General features: G+C 47.3%; 1 protein-coding gene across 2 annotated transcripts in view; it reads right to left on the reverse strand.

Moving 5' to 3' along the window:
* The window catches only part of CLPB (ClpB family mitochondrial disaggregase), a 70,595-nt gene that overhangs the window by 44,261 nt on the left and 6,365 nt on the right, over window positions 1-19,969 (reverse strand). For both annotated transcript variants that reach the window (XM_081002036.1, XM_081002035.1), the window contains exons 3-5: window positions 12,160-12,246; window positions 5,454-5,557; window positions 1,026-1,154 (exon numbers count right to left, since the gene is read on the reverse strand). In XM_081002036.1, coding sequence (XP_080858162.1) covers window positions 1,026-1,154; window positions 5,454-5,557; window positions 12,160-12,246 — 320 coding nt within the window. The remainder of the gene's footprint in view (window positions 1-1,025; window positions 1,155-5,453; window positions 5,558-12,159; window positions 12,247-19,969) is intronic.

Below are 19,969 nucleotides of genomic sequence, written 5' to 3' on the forward strand. Positions count from 1 at the left end.
ACTTTTTCCTTCCTAAAAAGTAAGGGGAAATGTGTGTGTGTCTTATGGAGCGAATGCAGGCTGCTCATCTATCCCAGAAGCCAGAACAGCAAGAGGGACCACTGCTTTCACTGCGCAGCGATCCCTCTTGTCGTTCTGGCTTCTGACAATCAGAATATTTTTTTTCTTGTTTTCCTCCTCCAAAAACTAGGTGCGTCTTATGGTGTGGTGCGTCTTATAGAGCGAAAAATACGGTATATGGCAAGAAGCTGAGAGGGCAGACATCAAGACAATGCCTTTATTGAGAATTTTTTAATAATGTTTTGGAATAATAAGGTGCAGGATAATATAAACCCAACTGTGTTACTTGGAAACTTGTGATAATAATTTATTATTTTTGATTCGGGTATGGAAATATGTGCACTCTTCCCACCTTGGATCAAATCTACACTTCCAGGTGCCATAAGAAAGCTGCAGAGATAGTTCAGGATAGGGCTCACCCCGGAAATGATCTCTTTCAGCTTCTGCCTTCTGGAAGAAGGTACAGGGTTATAAAGACTAGGACTAGCCGCCTGAGAAACAGTTACTACCCAAATGCGATTTTGGTTTTAAACGCATTGTAAGGAGTCTGTATGGGAGTATATTGTATTTTAAAATGGGGTATCAGAGTTTTTAGGGGGCTAACCAGGTTGGGTTAGCTGGGATAGCAGGCTTGTTGGGTTTTGAATGTCTTATGTAGATTTTTCAATTTCACTGTTCTGTATGGGACAATGACAATAAAGATTATCGTATCGTTCCTTTATGTTTACTTCGATACATTATTTTCTACTTTTATTTTATTTGGCATCTGTTATTATACCTGCTATGTAGTAAATATATGTAAAGAAAAAGAAAATGTAAGCCATTTTCTTTCCTTTGTGTGTGTGTGCAACAACTATGCTGACTAAAATTGCTGTCTCTATCATCAGATTCTGTGCCCAAAGTTCCAGCGGGCAATGGGCACCCCTTGCCCTCCCCACGCCCAGTGATGACGGCTCTTCCCTTACCTCCATCCAGAAGCAACTTGACCGTGGAGTAATCGTCCGCCAGCACAGCATAATGCAAAGCTGTGCAGCCCTTGAAACTGGCCCGGTTGTTCAGGCGGTTGTTGAAGTCGTCCTCCCGTGTGACCAGAACTGCAAAGGGAAGGGGATGGCAGGGGGAGAAGATGAATCATGGCCACTGCCGGATGGAGGAGAAGTAGCTGAGACATCTAGCTAGGTGGTCCTCAAAGAAGGGGACATCAGAGGAACATAAGTATTGTCCTGGTGAATCAGCCCAAAGGGAGCTCATCGAGCCCAGTGCCCGTTTCTCAAAGGCCTGTGGGAAACCTGCAAGCAGGATTTGATCACAAGAACTTTCCTGTGGCTTCCAGCAACTGGCATTTAGAAGCATTGTTGCTTCTAACTGTGGAGGCAGAGCAGAGCCCAGGGGTCAGCAAACTTTTTCAGCAGGAGGCCGGTCCACTGTCCCTCAGACCTTGTGGGCGGCCAGACTATACTTTGAAAAAAATATGTGAGTGAATTCCTATGCCCCACAAATAACCCAGGGATGCATTTTAAATAAAAGGACACATTCTAATGTAAAAACACGCTGATTCCCGGACCGTCTGTGGGCCAGATTGAGAAGGCGATTGGGCTGGATCCGGCCCCCGGGCCTTAGTTTGCCTACCCATGGCATAGCCACTGATAAGCCTGCTCCTCCAGGAAAAGATTTGTGTATACTTCTGCTGTTGTTCTTCAAATATCTGACGGAATTAATGTGTTTTTGTAGGCTGAGCAGAAGACTGCAGATATCAAATCAATGCTGCTAGTCCTCATGGCTACAGAAACGGATCTGAAAATGTGGTCTGAGACATGGGACTATAGGGCGGTATACAAATTCAATATAATAATATAATAATAATAATAATGTTCTTTAAGTAGTCTTGTTATAGTTCTAGAATTAGAATGTGGGGTTTTTTTTTGTATGCTATTGATTTGCTATGCTGTGATATGGTTGCTGTTATTGTTTCACAACGATATTATGAAATTGTTTTTGCAGAGTTCGTAGGAAATGCATCCCTGTTTCTTTGTTGCAAGCAGCTTTGAGAATGGGTTTGCTGTTGTTTTTTGGATGGAAAAGCGGCAAACAAATAAAATGAATGAATGAATGAAATAAAAAGAACCCAAGTGGTTTATTAAAATCCCCGGGGCAAAAGGCTTCTTGTTGCTTGATTCAAGACTTTAGTGTTCCTGGACCGGGGAGATGGGCAGAGAGACACAAGGACACAATGCACAGAACTGTTTTAAGTGAAGTCAGAGCACCCTGCCCAGCGCTGTGGCTGCCCAAGGCCCCTTCCAGATTTACTGCCTTTCACATGTACAAGCCATGCAAGGTACCACTAAGCCACGCCCCCCAGCCCCTTGTGATGCTCTTCAAACAAGGAAACGGTCTGGAGGATGGACCGTGATTTCTTCTCCAGGCGCCATCCCTTGTGCAAGGCTGCCGCTGGTGTTAGACCAGAGAAAGTGCCGTTGGCTGGCTCTCCTTCAAGTGCCCCCCTCCCAACAGCCAGTGAATTCTAAGAAGGGTGAAGGGATCTCTGGTTGGCTCTCCTTCCCCAGGGGGTTCCTGGGAAGAGCAGAGGCACTTAAGCCAGCTCAGGAATTGGCTCAGGAGCTTTGCAGCGGAGGCATCCCTGCAAAGTTGAGCCCTTCCTTCTCTCCCCATTCTTGGGGCAAGTAGTGCTTAGCAGGATCAGGGAACAGGTGCTCAGATCGGCTCCTCGGCAGCAAACGGCGTCTACGGCGCCTTCCTACCACCGCCTTCCACTCCCCCACTCCAAAAAAACCCAAGTTATAAAAGGAGCCACATCTAAAATATTGTAATTAATAGCTGGGTTCTCTCCTGTCTGGCATCACTGCTAATAAACCTCAACACCTACAGAAGTAGCAATTGGTGTGACTTTTGTATGACCATGCTTTGTGTAGGGGGTGTTTTTTTCCTGGGGGGGGGGAATTGAGATATGCTTGCTTATTTGTTTGTTTGTTTGTTTGCTTCCCTGCTCTCCTTTGCCTATCCAGGGAGGGGCAGGATAATCAAGTGGCTGGTGTCAGGGAAGATGAATCTGAGATACTAGGGAGCAGTGCAGTAAAAAGATTAAAGCGTTATTATTGTTGGGCTGCTTTTCCCCCCGTGGTCCGCCGTGACAGCTCGGCCGTCATCCGTAAAAAATGTCTCCGCGAGAGATAATCATCGGAAACTCAATAAAGCGTCAAGGGGAGCCTTGCCTGCCATCAATCACGGGGGAGCCTGGAAATTTTCAGCTCTCCATCTCCCCTCCCTGCCATCCATATAAATGTCTGTAATATATTTTGCGCGTGGCGGCCCTGCCGCACAGCTCCCCCGATTTGGATGCTTTTATGAAAAAGAAAAAAAATTTATACACAAAATATGCAAATCGTTAAAAATAACCCTGCAAAACAAAGGCAGTTTTTCTTTCTCGCATGCACAATCTCCTTTCTCCCTCCCTCCCTCTTGCTCTCAAAAAAATGCAGCTGAATTTATTCTTTTTAATAAAACATGTCAACCCCCACCCTCAAAATTAATGCAACTTCCTTCTGAGTGGCTGTATTTTCCTCCACTCCAGCTATCTCACTCCTCCCCTCCTCAGCCAAAAAGTTTTATAGATGGAAAGGGAGAGGACGCAGCCCCTCCCCACCAAATTAATTCATTAGTTGATATATTCTCGATGTAAACAAAGTCTAGGAAGATGCTTTCCTTTGTTTAAGATGTTGTTTTGCATTCAGTGCTAGAGAAGAGCCTGCTGCCCACGCCTGCAAGTACTCTTCTTTCTTTTCCTTTTGCTCTGAAATTTGATCTGCTGACCCTGACTTTTAACCTTGACTGGCCTTTCCTAAATAAATGGCAACTCAGGTTAGCATTCAAAGAAATGGCATTGCTGGAGAACAGCAAAGCCCTTTGCAAAATTTCCGTTCTGCTGCTGCCAGAGAGAAAAATGAGGCGATGTGTAAGACCTTAAGTTGTCTGAAAAGCAGCAGAAATGAAAGTTGCAGACATATGGACCAGATCATACAGGTAGAGAAGGCAAGATGTAAGCTGGAAGGGAAATCTGGCATCTTTTAGGTCCACATTGTGCAATATATACTCAAGTGTAGGTAAAATAGACGTCTTTACCTACTGATACCTTTACCTATTATTAGAGACCACAAAGGTTTTATGGCTTAGGTCCCAGCTATCTGAGAGACCGTATTTCCTAATATGAACCTGCCTGGGTTCTGAGTTCTTTAGGGGAGGCCCTTTTCTCAGTCCCACTGCCCTCACAGGGATGCTTGGTGGGGATGGAGGAGAGGGCCTTCACAGTGGTGGCTGTTCCCAGGCAACTTTGAAACTCCCTCCCCAAGGAAGCCATTCGTGGTCCCCATGGCTTGGAGGCGGTACATTTCCAGAATCAGGTGATGGATTTCTCCCGGCATTGAAAGTTGTTTGTTTAAACCCCGGCCTTATCTGGAGCTCACCCTTTCCTTAGAGCAAAGGTTTTCTCTCTCCATCTCTTTTTGCAAGTTGAGGATCCAGATTTTACATTAGGGTTAAAACAAACAAACAAAAAACCAGCCACGGCGATTGTGTTGACCTCCTTGACAGAGCCATTCAGCCTGTGGCCTTTTGCAGCAGGCCGTCCTTTGCATGCCAGAATTGGCAGGATGTTTGAAGAGTGCTCTTCTGCATCCTGCTTAGTTGGAAATGCAAGGTGCTGGGCCTGAGGTTGGTGTGTTGCCCTGACAACTGTTGGAGAGATGCGGTGGTCTGCAGAGTAAAGGAATCCACGGCAGACAATGTAAGAACCCAACAAGAAGCTGCTGGATCAGGCCAAAGGCCCATGTTGTCCAGCATCTTGTTCTCACCACAGTGGCCAACCAGATGCCCATTACAGGAAACCCACAAGCGGAACCAGAGAACAAGAGCAGCCCTCTCCTCTCTTCTCCTGTGGTTTCCAGCAACTGGTATTCAGAAGCATTTACTGGAGGGCAGAGCATAACCATCGCAGGCAGTGGCTGTGAACAGCTTTATTCTCCATGAATTTGTCTAAGCCCCTTTCACGGCCATCCAAGTTAGGAGGCCATCGCTGCCTCCTCTGGGAGAGATTTCCTTAGTTTAACTTTGTGCTGTGTGAAGGAGGACTTTCTTTTTTCTATCCTGAACCATCAACCATTGTTCAGCAGGTGGTCCTGAGTTTATTTATGCTTAGAAAATTGAGGCATTTTTAATCTGTTTAATCTATTTTAATTTTTGTATGTTTTAAAGCATAGTTGTGATTTTTGATTTTATTTTATCTTTTAGCAAACCACTTTGAAGTTTTTGTTGCAATCAAGCAGTACATAGATTATTTATGAAATAAATAAATGAAAAACAAACAAACCGTGTTGCGTTACCTTCCAGGGAGTGGAGCCCTTTCTCTTTGGCCGTCTCGTAGACACTGCTGAACTCATCTCCTAGGTTTGGGTCAGCTCCGGCCGTGAGCAGAAGCTTTACCACACTGTTCGAAAATAATATATATATATATATATTATTGAATGTATATACATTATTATTATAGTTATTATTATTTATACACCATCCTATACCTGGGGGTCTAAGGGCAGTTCACAGAATAAAATCAAGTTATAAAACCACAAAATACATAATTAAAAAAACAACAACAACCCAATAGCCCCCCCAAAAAAAACATTTTAAAAGGGAATAGGATGTAAAGCAGATCAACCAAAGGCCTGGTTAAAAAGGAACGTTTCTGTCTGGCATCTAAAGGTGTATAATGAATAATAATAATAATAATAATAATAAAATATAATAATAATAATAATAATAATAATAATAATAATTATAATTTATTATTTATACCCTGCCCATCTGGCTGGGTTTCCCCAGCCACTCTGGGTAGCTTCCAACAAAATATTAATTACAATAGTCTGTTAAACATTAAAAGCTTCCCTAAACAGGGCAGCCTTCAGATGTCTTCTAAAAGTCTGGTAGTTGTTTATTTCCTTGACATCTGATGGGAGGGCATTCCACAGGGCAGGTGCCACCACCGAGAAGGCCCTCTGCCTGGTTCCTGAACTTCTCTGGGGAAGGAGTTAAGCAAGGTATTGTTGGGGTGGGCAAGGGGGCTCACTTTCAAATAAGCAAAGCTGGGAGCTGAGAAAACAGAAGACAAGATATGGTCTGCTCCAGCGAGGCTGTCCCTATATTCTGCCTGAGCCCAGAATGGCCACCTGGAAAGAGGATGTGCGGTGATGAGCCTTTGCCCCTTCCCTCTGCGGCATTGCCCCTTGGCTCACTGGCCTGAGCCACCCGCAGTACTGCAGGCACCGAGGCGTCCCCACTTGGAGCAGCCTGGATTCACCCCTACTATGCCACACACCCCATGCCTGGTTTGACGTGGACTGCTGTAAACAGGAAGTGGAAGGAACAGCCTGATCTATGGAGAGGCTATAAAAGGTCTTCTTCACATACAATTGCCCTTCAGCCTAATGTCCCAAGAAAATGGCAGGCCATCCCCTCCAGGCAGCTCACATTACCACTGTTCCCTTTCGCAGAGGCAGCCTGACATTTGAGCAATTGCAGATATTGATTGGCCCTGTCCAATTGGCAGGTAACAAAACATACTCCAACTTTCAAGCAAATTAGCCTTTGCAAAGGTGACTGAGAAGTAAAATAGCCATTAAAAAGTCATTTTTATTCATTTATTGTATTTATATCCTATCACAGGACTCGGCAGGCCTTGGAGGTGGGTGGGTTATGAGATCGTAACAACAAAGTGATTAAAACAATGTGTGTGTGTGTGTGTGTGTGAGAGAGAGAGAGAGAGAGAGAGAGAGAGAGAGAGAGAGATTTAGTTATTTTAAACAAAGAACAAGAAAGCAAGAATCCTCCTACCAAATTACAGCCAGCTAGATCAGAGAAGAGCTATTCCTTCAAAACTTCAGAGTCCCAGCTTTTCAACAGCTCGATAGGCTACCCCAAAGAATGATGCAAATTTTACTCTACAATCAGAATTCCTGCTGATTTATTGCATCAATTAAGTGAATAATGTTTCTGCCCCTTTTCAAAAGTGGCATTGATAACTTCAGGTGTGACTGTTTCCCAAAGTCCCATTTCACGTATCACAAAATCTCACAGGCTGCAAAGATGGGTGCAGGAACCGAGGCTTTGAGCGCTTGCTTGCTGCATGAGGACCTGGAAACAAACCACAGCCCCCTGGCACAGAGACAGCAGACGTGGGGGCATCCTGGTCTCTCGTGTTCTTGTGTGATGTGTGAAGTGACCCTGAGTCCCACAGTGACTGTGTTTCCTCTTTGGGACTTTTGCATGGTGTGTGTGTGTGTGTGTGTGTGTGTGTGTGTGACACAGACAGTGAAGCCCACCCCCCGCCCCTCATAAGAGGGGCTCACTAAATACATTATGAAGCAGGCAGCCTTGTGAGTTTCAATAACTTGTGATTGAGCTGGTGCTCAATCGCCTCAACAAACTAGGCCTTTAATTTGCTGATCAGGTCTTAATTGCATTAGCAGCAGAGCCTCCTCATCTGCACATATATAAAAATCTGCATTGACCCAGAGGGCAGCCTTTAACTAAAGTTCACCAGGCAGTTAAATCGATGACGGCAAAAGTGCTTTCTGCTGTTAGCGGCCGGGTGACGTGATCGGGAGGAAGGGCTGGAAGGGACGCTTGCGCCACGACAGCTGGACTGATAGACTCAAAGAGCTGCAGAGCTGGAAGGGACCCTGAGGGTCATCTAGTCCAACCCCCTGAAAAGAAGGAATGGGAGTTTGCTGGAAGAATGAGCGAGGGCCTCTGGACAGCAGCAGCCAGATCTGGTTGATCAAGGCAGCCGGTGGTCAACGTGGACCTCAAGTGACAAGCACAACACAGAGAGGGAGAAAAAGGTGAAGTCCATGTTCCCGCAGTGCACAGTTGAATTACAGAACTTGCTCCCACAAGAGGCAATGATGGCCGCTAACCTAGAAAGGTTTATGGGCTGTCACATGGAAGCTGGAACAAGCTTGTTTTCTCCTGCTCTGGAGGGAAAGTATCAAGGGTGCTTCCCATTCAAAGGCATGCACACGGTAGGTGGTTAAATCTTTATTGCTAAAGATTATGCTTACAGTTGCTTCCACAGCTCTGGTTACCTGCGAACAAAAATCTAGAGCCTAGGCAGCTATTCCCACCCAGGTCTGCACTCTCTGGAGCAGCTGCAGCAACTGAGGATCACTCCTATTCCACGGTGCACTTCCACTGAGAGATGGGACGTGTGACGTGCATGAATAAACTATTTGGAGCAGGAATTCCCAAAACGGTTCTCGCTTGCCCCTGACGTACATACAACTCGAAGCAGCTGCAGCTGCCACCAAACTGGTGCCCTCCAAATGTTTTGGACTACAACTCCCATCGAGCCCAGCTGGCCCAAACACCCGGAGGGCACCAGGCTGGCGAAGGCTGCCTTATATTAAATACAACCATGTAATAGACCAGGCTGCAAACCTCTTGAGGTCCATTTCAAACGGAGGTCCCTTAGAGTAAACGGAAGGTGTGTCCTGCAAGGAGAGCTCCAAGCCCAGGGAAACCGGAAGAATGAGAATCAGGGCACTGCCTCTGTACAGTCATACCTCGTGTTAAATGTGTTGAGCGTTTTCAGGTTACGCTCCGTGGTGACCCGGAAGTAACGGAGTGCGTCACTTCTGGGTTTTGCAGCTCGTGCATGCGCAGACGCTCAAAATGACGTCACGCGCATGCGCAGAAGTGGCGAATCGCGACCCACGCATGCGCGGGTTGCGTTCGCTTCAGGATGTGAACGGGGCTCTGGAATGGATCCCATTTGCATCCAGAGGTACCACTGTATTATCCTCTGACGGCAAGAGGGGAAACTATGACACTGACCTCATCAGCTTCTCATTACAGTGGTACCTCGGGTTACATATGCTTCAGGTTACATACGCGTCAGGTTACAGACTCCACTAACCCAGAAGTACCTCGGGTTAAGAACTTTGCTTCAGGATGAGAACAGAAATCGCGCAGCAGCAGCACGGCGGCAGCAGCACGGCGGCAGCAGCGGGAGGCCCAATTAGCTAAAGTGGTGTTTCAGGTTAAGAACAGTTTCAGGTTAAGAACGGACCTCCGGAACGAATTAAGTACTTAACCCAAGGTACCACTGTATATTCTCAGAGGCTGGCCCCAATGAGAGCCATTTATCCAAGGACCTTTCTTATAAAAAGAAAGAAAGAAATTAGATTAAGCCGCCACTCCCACAAACATTTTGTACCAAGCCTTAACCAAGAAACCACACTGGTTCTGCACCAGGCAGGCAGGCGAGCACAGAGTCGGAGCTTCAGCCACTCTTGCAGATAAAAGGCTTAACACTGGGCAAAGGCTGGGACGAGGAACCATCTGGGGCAATTATTGTACCATGAACAGCCTTTCTCCCGAAACCCTGTTCTGGTCCACCAGCCACTCGGAATGGTCAACAATCGTCACACTCCACCGCTGGCCATTGTCCACCTGCAAAGGTCGGAGGGGGGGCGCTCAACCCACCCCTCCAACAAGGGAGCCCGTTGCTGCTCGGACATCAAAGTTAAACAAACAGACCCCCAGGGTCCACCCCCTGCCTCTTGGCCTGTCTTAAGGAGCTCCCCGAGGGGGTCACGACTTTCAGCTTGTCATAGCACACATCAAAGTTTGCACCACACACGAACTCGGCACATGGATTCGTATCGCGTCGCCCGAGAGCGGATATTCGGCCTTTGTGAGCCCGTTTAATCCTGTGTTTTCCCAAATAATTAGGCCTTTTTTGCTTATGAACTTGTGACTAAGTAAAGCGCCCCTGAGAGGTTGTAACATCAAAGCCCATTCCAACTGGCTGTCCCACGTTTCCGAAAATTGGATTTCTCTCTCTCTCTCTCTCTCTCCCCCCGCCCTCTTTCACTCCATCTTTAAATAAGAAAACTAATTGAATTTAGTTGTAGACTGAACGCATTGAAGAGCTGCCTTTAAAGGTTACAAGGAGACACGGCGATTGTCCTGGGAACTAAAGGGATGTTAGGGCAGAGAGGCTCCTTCGGCCCAGAAAGGCAGGACAGGAAACACAAAGGCAAAGAAAGACCGGCAGGAAAAAGCAAGGCAACGGAACCCCGTGGGCGGACCTGCAGAAGCCTACCCTGCTCCTATGCTATGAATAACGAGGTTCTGATTTCTAACCCACCCTATTTCTGAAGCCTTAAGAACATAAGAAGACAAGCCTGCTGGATCAGGCCAAGGGGAGCCCATCTAGTCCAGCACCCTCTTCTCACAGGGGCCAACCAGATACCACATTGGGAAACCCGCAAGCAGGATTCGAACACAAGAGCGCACCCCCTTCCTGTGGCTCCCAGCAACTGGTATTCAGAAGCACTGCTGCCTCCAACTGGAGAGGCAGACCATAGACATCATGGCTAGCAACCATGAATCACCCCCTCCTCCGTGAATTTGTCCATCCCTCTTTCAAAGCCATCCATGTTGGTGTCCTTCCTGTTACCTGCCTTAATTTTCCAACATTCAGTTTCAGTGGATATTCATGAGTTCTAGTGTTGGTGCGCAGAGCAGGTAAAGGTAAAGGGACCCCTGACCATTAGGTCCAGTCGTGACCGACTCTGGGGTTGCGGCGCTCATCTCGCTTTATTGGCCGAGGGAGCCGGCGTACAGCTTCCAGGTCATGTGGCCAGCATGACTAAGCCGCTTCTGGCAAACCAGAGCAGCGCACGGAAACGCCGTTTACCTTCCCGCCGGAGCGGTACCTGTTTATCTACTTGCACTTTGATGTGCTTTCGAACTGCTAGGTTGGCAGGAGCTGGGACCGAGCAACGGGCGCTCACCCTTCTGATCGGCAAGTCCTAGGCTCTGTGGTTTAACCGACAGCGCCACCCACATCCTGCGCAGAGCAGGTAACAACCTACAAATCCTCAAAGGAGCAAAGCCTTTCATAAGAGCCCGGCTGCTGGGTCAGGCCAAAGGCCCATCTGGTCCAATATCCTGTTCTCCCAGTCACTGACCCATTGCCTCTTCTGGGAAGCCTCCCAGCTGGAGCTGAGTGCAACAGCAACTGGTATTCAGAGGCATACTGCAGTTTAGGCAGAGTATAGGTATCGTGGATAGTAAGTACTGATAGACTTATTCTCCCGTGAACTTTCCTAATCCTCTTTTAAAGCCAACCGTTGCCACCAATCACCCTCCATAGTTTAACAATGCCCTGTTTTGCACCCTTTGACACTCTGCTGCTGAAAAGTGGAAAGAGGGGAGAAGGGGCTGCAACGGAATGGAATGGGTGGGAGCTGGGCAAGGACGCACCCAAACCACCATTCATTGCAGGAGTACACAACGCCCCAAACTGGGCTTCTCTATTCATGTCCTGCTGCTAGACGTTTTGTGCATTCGGCTCAAAGCAGGACACTGTGCAACAAGAAGAGCATTCTCAGATGGGTGAGAACTTGAACCGACTTCAAGTCACTCTGGAGGAAGTGGAAGCCAAATGGTTTTCTCCCCAAAACCAGCTCAGCTCCTTGACTGTGGCATTCCCCCCCCCCCTTGCCAAAATCACGGTCCAATTATCCTCTCTGCTCACCTTCTTTTGGACACAACCCAATACATGTTTACTTCACCAGCCCTGTGGAGGCTGAGGTCTTCCTTCCATTATGTGGCTATTTTATTACTTTATTACTTGTATCTGTTGTTTCCATTTTGTTCAGTTCAATTGTTTTAAATGGTATATAGCCTTCAGAATCTCCTGTAAGAAAGGCGGTAAAGAAACCTTGTTGTTGTTGTTTAGTCGTGTCCGACTCTTCGTGACGCACACCAAATTTCCGGCAGAGTCAACAGGCAACCTCGCTGCTACCTTTTGGATGCCTCTTGGGGGACCCTTTAAAAGCCTATTCAGGCTTGTTCAATTGCTTGATTTTTTTCAAGATGAGCCAGACATTTTAAGGATCATTTCCTACCATGTTTAATGTGTCGTATGTTTGATGGCATTTGCGTATATTGCTGTATGCTGCCTTGGTGTTTTACATGAGTGGGTGTCATACGCACCTTTTTTACAAAGAAAAATAAATAACACACCTTGAATTTCGGTTTATAGCAGCTACCATCAGAGCTGTCCAGCCAAGTTTGTGCCGGGCATTCACACTGGCACCTTCCTGCAACAACCTGAACAGAGAGAAAGAGGGAGAGGAAGCATATCTGTTAGCCATGGAGCATCTACGACTCAGTTAAACAACCTGCCCATCCACAGACACCTGTAGCTGACCCCTCCCTCCCTCCCATCCCAATCCCTTCTTCCTTGTTTGCTTTCCTGGCTTCTGAACGCATTTTCCCTTATTCTATATGCACAATATCAGAACAACTAGAAGAGGCAATATAGACAAAAATGGATGTTATTTTAAAACTATTTTCTAAGTTGTATGCTATGGCTTGGAGAAAAGAAGTTTGTCTCCCAGCTGACTGAGAATAGAAAGACTTCTGCTGTGTGTGTGTGTGTGTGTGTGTGTGTGCGCGCGCGCATATATGTGTATATCAAACTAAAGTCGGGATGGAATTACTTTCACTCGCTTCCCTGAACAGTAGCTGTATCGGGCTGCTGAACTGAAAAAATAATGCTCTGCTTATTTATTTGAGAGTAACCCCATCAAACTCAGTGGGGCTTACTTCTTAGTAGGCCTGCCCAGGACTGGGAATTTCATTTGAGGCAGCCATCCTGAAAACTGGGGTGGTGGGGTGGGGTTTCTTTATTCTGGACTAATTAATCCAGAATTAACTTTGGCCCCACCCACCTTCAACTGCAGCTCCTCCCCTGCCAGCATGCAACCCCCAAGAGACTACTCCCCACAAGGGAATGTGGCTCTCAAAGGGAAAAGGTTGCCTGCCCCGATGAATGAGGAAGGCAAGTTCTGCGCTGCGCCGTTTGTCTTCTGAGGACTGCCCATTCACGTTCTGTGCAGCCCATCACCACAAGAGGACTGTGTGCACGAGCCAAACAGATTCTCCCTTGCCTACTAAAAAAAGAGAGGAAATGAACCTGTAGTGACGGGCTGAGCAGCCGCGAGCTCCATCAGCCTGGGGGAGGCCCGGATTGGATGTCAACTGGGCAGACAGGGCTGTGTTTACAGGAGTAACCAGAGAGCGCCTTGCAGCTGCATGGCCCATGCTCAAAGCAGCATCGCCTGCGGCAGAAACCCACACCCCTGCTCCACCTGGAAGCTCTCCAAAGGTCCTCCAACCACCCGACCAAAAGCCGTCCTTAGCTTTGCTGGTCCCCATCACGCTACATCTCACCGGGGCAATCCTAGGCAGATTCACCCCTCAGAGGTCTGTTCCCGTAATTCTACACCAGGGGTGGCTAACTCCCAAGAGACTGCAATCTACTCTGTGTTAAAAACTGGCAGTGATCTATCCCCTTTTTGGGGTTCAGGTCAAAGTTGTTGAAGCTTTTTTTAGGAAGGAGGAAGGCCTGCTTTTTAGGGGTTCAGGTCAAAGAAGGAGGAAAGGAAAGCCTTGATTTCTGAGGGTGCAGGGCAAAAATATTGAGTTTTCTTTAGGGAAGCCAAAGTTGTTGAGCTTCTTTGGGGGGAGGTAGTGATCTACCAGTGATCTACTACAGACGGCCAGTAATCTACCGGAAGACCTGTTGGACATGCCTGCTCTATACAGTTCTATAGGTTTACTTCAGGCTGTACTGCACTGGCTCTCACCCTGATCCCTGCTGTTACTGCTGTGCTTTCCAGAGGCATTGGTGACTCTGTATGAGCGCGAGGTGAATGCACCATTGGCCTCTCAAGGAGGAGCCGCAAAAAAGGCAAATCCACCGTTTGATCGCATTTGGAATATTGCATACAGTTCTGATCGCCCAACCTCAAAAAGGAGATTGTGGAGTTGGAAAAGGTTCAGAAAAGACCACTCATAATGATCAATGAGTTGGAGTAACTCCCCCAAAAGCTGCAGCGTTTGGGGCTTTTTAGTTTACAAAATACGCGAGTGAGAGGTTGAGGTAACAGAATTATAGACTCTTAAGAGTTGGAAGGGACCCCAAGGGTCTTCTAGTCCAACCCCCCTGCAATGCAGGAATCTCAACTAAAGTATCCAGTGTATAAAATTATGCAGTGTTGAGGAACACTTTTCTCCCTCTCTCAGAATACTAGATCTCCCGGATGTCCAATGAAGCTGAGTATTTGAAGATTCAGGACAGACAAAATTCACTTCTTTGTACAGTGCTGAGTTAAGCAACGGAATCCCCCCCCCCCCGATGCAGAGATGGCCGCCAACTTGGCTTCAGAATATGAATAGCCATATTCTTGGAGGATAAGGCTCCATTGTGGCCACAAACCACAATGGCTATGTTGTACTTCCACATAGGTGGAGAAGGAGGGAGATTTGCTGCTTTGCCTCAGGCACCAAAATGTTTTGGGCCGGCCTTGGCTATAAAAGTTTAAACAATGCTCAATGCAAGAAGAGGCACTTGAGTTTAATATCATTGTTCATGTTTACAAGGCTTTCAAGGTTTATACACACACATGCAGACGCAAAAGCACTCTGCTTTTTAAAAACAACATCTATTCTATTGGATACCATTAAAAGAGATATAAGCAAGATGAAATCAAATAATTGCATGACGATATATAAATCAGAGGGATAAAAATGTAAAAACAAACTACTTCCTTACTCTTACAAACAGGAGCCTTCAATATATCAAATGGGGAAAGAATATCCCTTGACAGTACAGTGGTACCTCAGGTTACATACGCTTCGGGTTACAGACGCTTCAGGTTACAGACTCCGCTAACCCAGAAATAGTACCTCGGGTTAAGAACTTTGCTTCAGGATGAGAACAGAAATCGTGCTACGGCGGCGCGGCGGCAGCAGGAGGCCCCATTAGCTAAAGTGGTTCTTCAGGTTAAGAACAGTTTCAGGTTAAGAATGGACCTCCAGAACGAATTAAGTACTTAACCCAAGGTACCACTGTATTGCCTGTCCAACCACTCACAGAAAGCTTCTTTTTCTTTCTTCCCTACTTTGAACATCATCAAAGAAGCCAACCCTCCATTTTTCTCCTCAGCTCATAAAATTTTGGCATGACAAAAGTCTGAGGATTTATTGGATCTGTTCCTCCCCCCAATTTCCCACCTCTTCGTGGTAGGCAAACAGGACACCTTTCCTGGCTCAAATGCACCGACTCAAAGAATGGGGCACTGACTCGAAGAAGGTCACCAAGGAACCCTTGGCAGAAGATGCTAGGGGACTCAAACCAGGGTGTTTGGTAGCAATATGTAGGGACCTTCCTTCCTGGGGCAATGCGGGGCAGCTCTCAGGGAAAGGAAGCTGTTGGCCTGACCCTTCCTACTCTGCAGCGCCCCCCTAAATAATGGCCAGAGTGCAGTACTGCAGCTCATCAGCTCAACTGGACCAGGTGCCTGGAGTGGCAATAGGGGCAAGACCAGCCTCTGGTTTGGCTCCTCAGTCTGAGCAATCTGTCAGTCAAAGTAGGTGCTCTGGAAACAGCTTTCTCTCAGGCAGCTGCCTGCTGGAAACCAGACCGCCAGCTTGCCTGCACCAGATTATGATTTTTCCTGCCTCTGCTCCTTCAGATTGACAGTTGCTGCCTTTGAGATTCAACACTCTGCTTCCGCTGGACCACAGGTAACCTGCCTCTGGGCCCTGACATGTGATAAACATAGAAACTCGACAAGGCAAGGGATGCAGTTGTTGTGTTTTATGCTATTTGAATTGTACGCCGATTGCTCTTATCAGTTGCACTTCTAACCAGCTAATGGGTAAAATCCAACCAAAATGCAAAAACACCATGAAGCCAGGTATAAATCCCAAACGAATTAAGCCCAAGATGACCAGCAGTCATCTTTGCACTCTCTCTCCAGAAGCCTCCTTAAAACTGGAAAGGTGTTGTGATGACCTGATGTTGAAAGCCGATAGCAAGAGGAACATCCAGCAAAGAGTCCTGGGACAAGGTGCTGCCACCATTGTGAGGTCTCACCTTGCAATGCTCTTGCAGGGCAGGATGCCCCCCATCTGGTCTTAGCACCAGGGGACGTTCATGAGCCAGAAGGCAGAACTCAAAGCTCTGAAGGCTCAAAGCTGAGCCATGAAAAGGAAAAAGGAAATACCCCACTCCAGAAGTGGCAGGGCCCATGTCTGCCTTGAACAGGAAGGATAAGCATGTTCCACAGAAGGACAAGGAAGCAGCCCAGGTAACACCATTTTTAAAAGGACAAGATGAGTCACAGCAAAGCAATTCCCAACAAGCGGCTGGCTGATTGCTCACTGCTCTTACAGCAGAAGCGGTTAATCTGTGGCCCTCCAGATATTAAAGAAACACAGAGTTGGAAGGGACCCCAAGGGTCCTCTAGTCCAACTGCCTGCAATGCAGGAATCACAACCAAAGAATCCCCAACAGATGGCCATCCTACCTCTGTTTAAAAACCTCCAAGGAAGGAGCGTCCACCAACTTTTGAGGAAGTCCGTTCCACTGTCCAAGACCTCATGTTATCAGAAAGTTCTTCCAAGTATTTAGTCGGAATCTCCTTTTGATTAATTTGAATCTGGGTCCTACCCTCTGGAACAGCTGAAAACAAGCTTGCCTCTTCCTCCAAGTGACAGCCTTTCAGATATCTAAAGATGGCTCTCACATCACCTCAGAGTCTTCTCTTCTCCAGGCGAAACATAACCCAATTCCCTCAAAAATTGCTAAGCTACAACTTCCATCACACCTGACCATCACACCTGACCTCTCTGGGGCTGATGAGAGCTGGAATACAACATCTGGATGGGGCATCATAAGGACTGTGCCTGTTCTGGGACATGGGAGGTGCTCCGGAGTGACTTTTGCCGCTTGCGCACAGCAAGATGAGGCCACAAAGCCCTCACTGATTACGGTCAGCAACAAGAGCCTGTGTTCGGGAACAGGACACAAGTTGCTTAAGGCCCTCTAGAATGATGAACTGAGAAAGTCAGAATGCAGGATGACCGCAGCGCCGTTGAGGAGCACAGCGTGCATCGACATTTCAATTAGGGGCATTTTTTAAAATCAGCACATTGGTGCTGAGCAACTTAGCAGCTTTGTGAAATGGCTGAACTTTATGTTCGGGGCACTCGTGATCATCATTAATATATTCCCAGCCTGATTTAATCACAACAAATCAATAGAGCGACGACCACTGCTCAGCTCCTAGACAACCAAATGTATTTACCAGCAGGGGTATTTTATTGTTAATTAAATAAAATTCTCTGATCAATCTTTAAGGATGTTTACCCGCATTTTAACCAAGTAACACCTGAGGCACTTGGCTGAATGGCTCCCAAACAGCTGCTCATCCACAGACACCTAGAGGTGCATTTTCACAGAGTAGCAACACAAGGTTCAGCCAGGAATTTGCAAAGCGGAAGATTAAATCTCATCAGTGTCTCCTGTCCCACAAATACGAGCATTGCAAATTTACAGAAAGAGTTGAAAACTTGAAATTTCATGTGCAGGACTAGAAAGTGAGCCCTGGAGAGCACGGCTCAGAGACCTGGGAACCATCCAGTTCCCATCAGCCCCAGAAGCCAGCATTTACAAGGGTATTGGCTCATCATCAGGCAAAGGCCTGTTTGAAGAGGAATGTTTTCACCTGGCACCTAAAGGGGTATAATGATGGTGCCAGACGAACCTCCCCGGGGAGAGCATTCCACAAACCATTGTAATAGTTATGACAGGACACTGTGCAAAATTAGTTGGATAGTCTATGGCATTCTATAAATGCTATTATCATCATTAGCCTCTGAAAGACAACCTCATCTGACGGAAGTACAAACGTCCCCACCCGAGAATGTTACCACGCAGTCCATGGAAGAGAGAGGCTGGTTTGCCTGCCTCCCCGGACTAGGATAAACTGGGAAGGTGCAACTCGTAAGAATGTAAGAAGAGCTTGCTGGATCAGGCCAACGGCCCATCTAGCCTAGCCTCCTCTTCTCACAGTGGACAACCGGATGCCTGTGTGAAACCCACAAGCAGGATTCGAACACAGGAGCAACTCTCCTCTCCTGTGGGCTCTCCAGTAACTTGTATTCAGAAGCGCTGCTGCAATCCCTTATCCAAGCTTCAGGAGCCTGCCAAATTCATGCTTCCTTGTTTATGGTGAGAACCCCCCAACATTCCAGAGGGGACTTTCTGGCCAGGGGCCTTTTGGAAGATACAAAAACCACCCCACTAATGGGGGGGGGGTGAGAGAGAGAGAGAGAGAGAGAGAAAGAGAAGGGATGCATCTCAGGGAGGATAAATTTGTTCTTCGGGGGGAGCGAAAGAAGGATGCCCTCCACTTTCAGAGCAAAGAAGGCAGCTGATCTAGTGATTCCTTTGGCTTTGGGCATCTCCTATTGCAGCATAGGCACTCGGCTCCCCTCTCTGCACACCCCCTTCCCGCGCTGAACATATGGGGCTTCTATTCAGGCCTCCGAGCCCGGGAGTTCTGGGTGAGCGACTCCGGGAGCCCACAGGGCATGTTTGAGTTTGTGCTCAGCGCCTGCGAGCCGGGCCTTCCTGACAGGTGGAGGAAGAGGAAGCTGGAAACTTGAACTTTTGGCCACAACAAAAGCTTCTGTCCCCAGCAGCAGCGGAGGCCAGTTAAACAGCACTTCTCTCCCTCTCCCCACACCCCACCCGCCGTCCCCAGATGTTACTGTTTAACAGCCGGGGGGGCTTTAGGGAAACTTTCGACTTCTTTGCGAGGTCCTTCGAGGTTTGCAACACTTACAGAATGAGATCCTTCCCACCCCCTAAACACACACACCAGTAACATAATGGTCTCAAGGGAGAAAAACAGGGCCAGCTTCCTAAAAACGGCCTGTCTAATCGGCCCATTTGCCTCCACTGCTTTCATCCCAAGAGCGAAAGCCCAGTAATCCTATAATTGCATAGTTGGAAGGGACTCTCAGGGGTCATCTATTCCAACACCCTGCAATGCAGGAATTGCAGATAAAGGACCACTGACAGGTGGCCTCCCAACCTCTGTTTAAAAACCTTCAAGGAAAGAGAGTCAATGAGCTCCCGAGGTAATCCGTTCTACTGTCAAATAGCTCTTGCCCTCAGAAAGTTCGTCCTAATGCTAAGTCATAATCTCCTTTCTTGCATGTTCTCCCACCTGCAGCAGCAGAAAACAAGCTTGCATCATCACCATCATTTTAACTGTATGCAGCCTTTGAATAATTAAAGCTATGCTGAAGGCGGCTTACAAAATAAAAATATTTATGTAACTACAAGAAAGAAGATTCCACCTAAACATTAGGAAGAACTTCCTGACAGTAAGAGCTGTTCGACAGTGGAATTTGCTGCCAAGGAGTGTGGTGGAGTCTCCTTCTTTGGAGGTCTTTAAGCAGAGGCTTGACAACCATATATCTCTTCCAACTCTATGATTCTATGATTCTATGAACTGGACCATTAGGTCCAGTTGCGGACGACTCTGGGATTGCGGCACTCATCTCGCTTTATTAGCTGAGGGAGCCGGCGTACAGCTTCCGGGTCATGTGGTCAGCAGGACTAAGCCGCTTCTGGCGAACCACAGCAGCGCACGGAAACTCCGTTTACCTTCCTGCCGGAGTGGTACCTATTTATCTACTTGCACTTTGACGTGCTTTCGAACTGCTAGGTGGGCAGGAGCAGGGACCAAGCAATGAGAGCTCACCCCATCGCAGGGATCTGAACTGCCGACCTTCTGATTGGCAAGCCCTAGGCTCCGTGGTTTAGACCAGTAGTCTTAAACAATAAGTAAACCACACCAAAAGGCGCACAACCGAACTGAACAATTTCCACATAAATCGTAAGATCTAAAAATACAGTATACAAAAAATTAATATCAACAAGAAAACAACGAAAACCCCTAACCAACAC

The sequence above is a fragment of the Podarcis pityusensis genome (genome assembly GCF_964106645.2).
Source record: "Podarcis pityusensis genome assembly, chromosome: 4".
NCBI classification, from domain to species: domain Eukaryota; kingdom Metazoa; phylum Chordata; class Lepidosauria; order Squamata; family Lacertidae; genus Podarcis; species Podarcis pityusensis.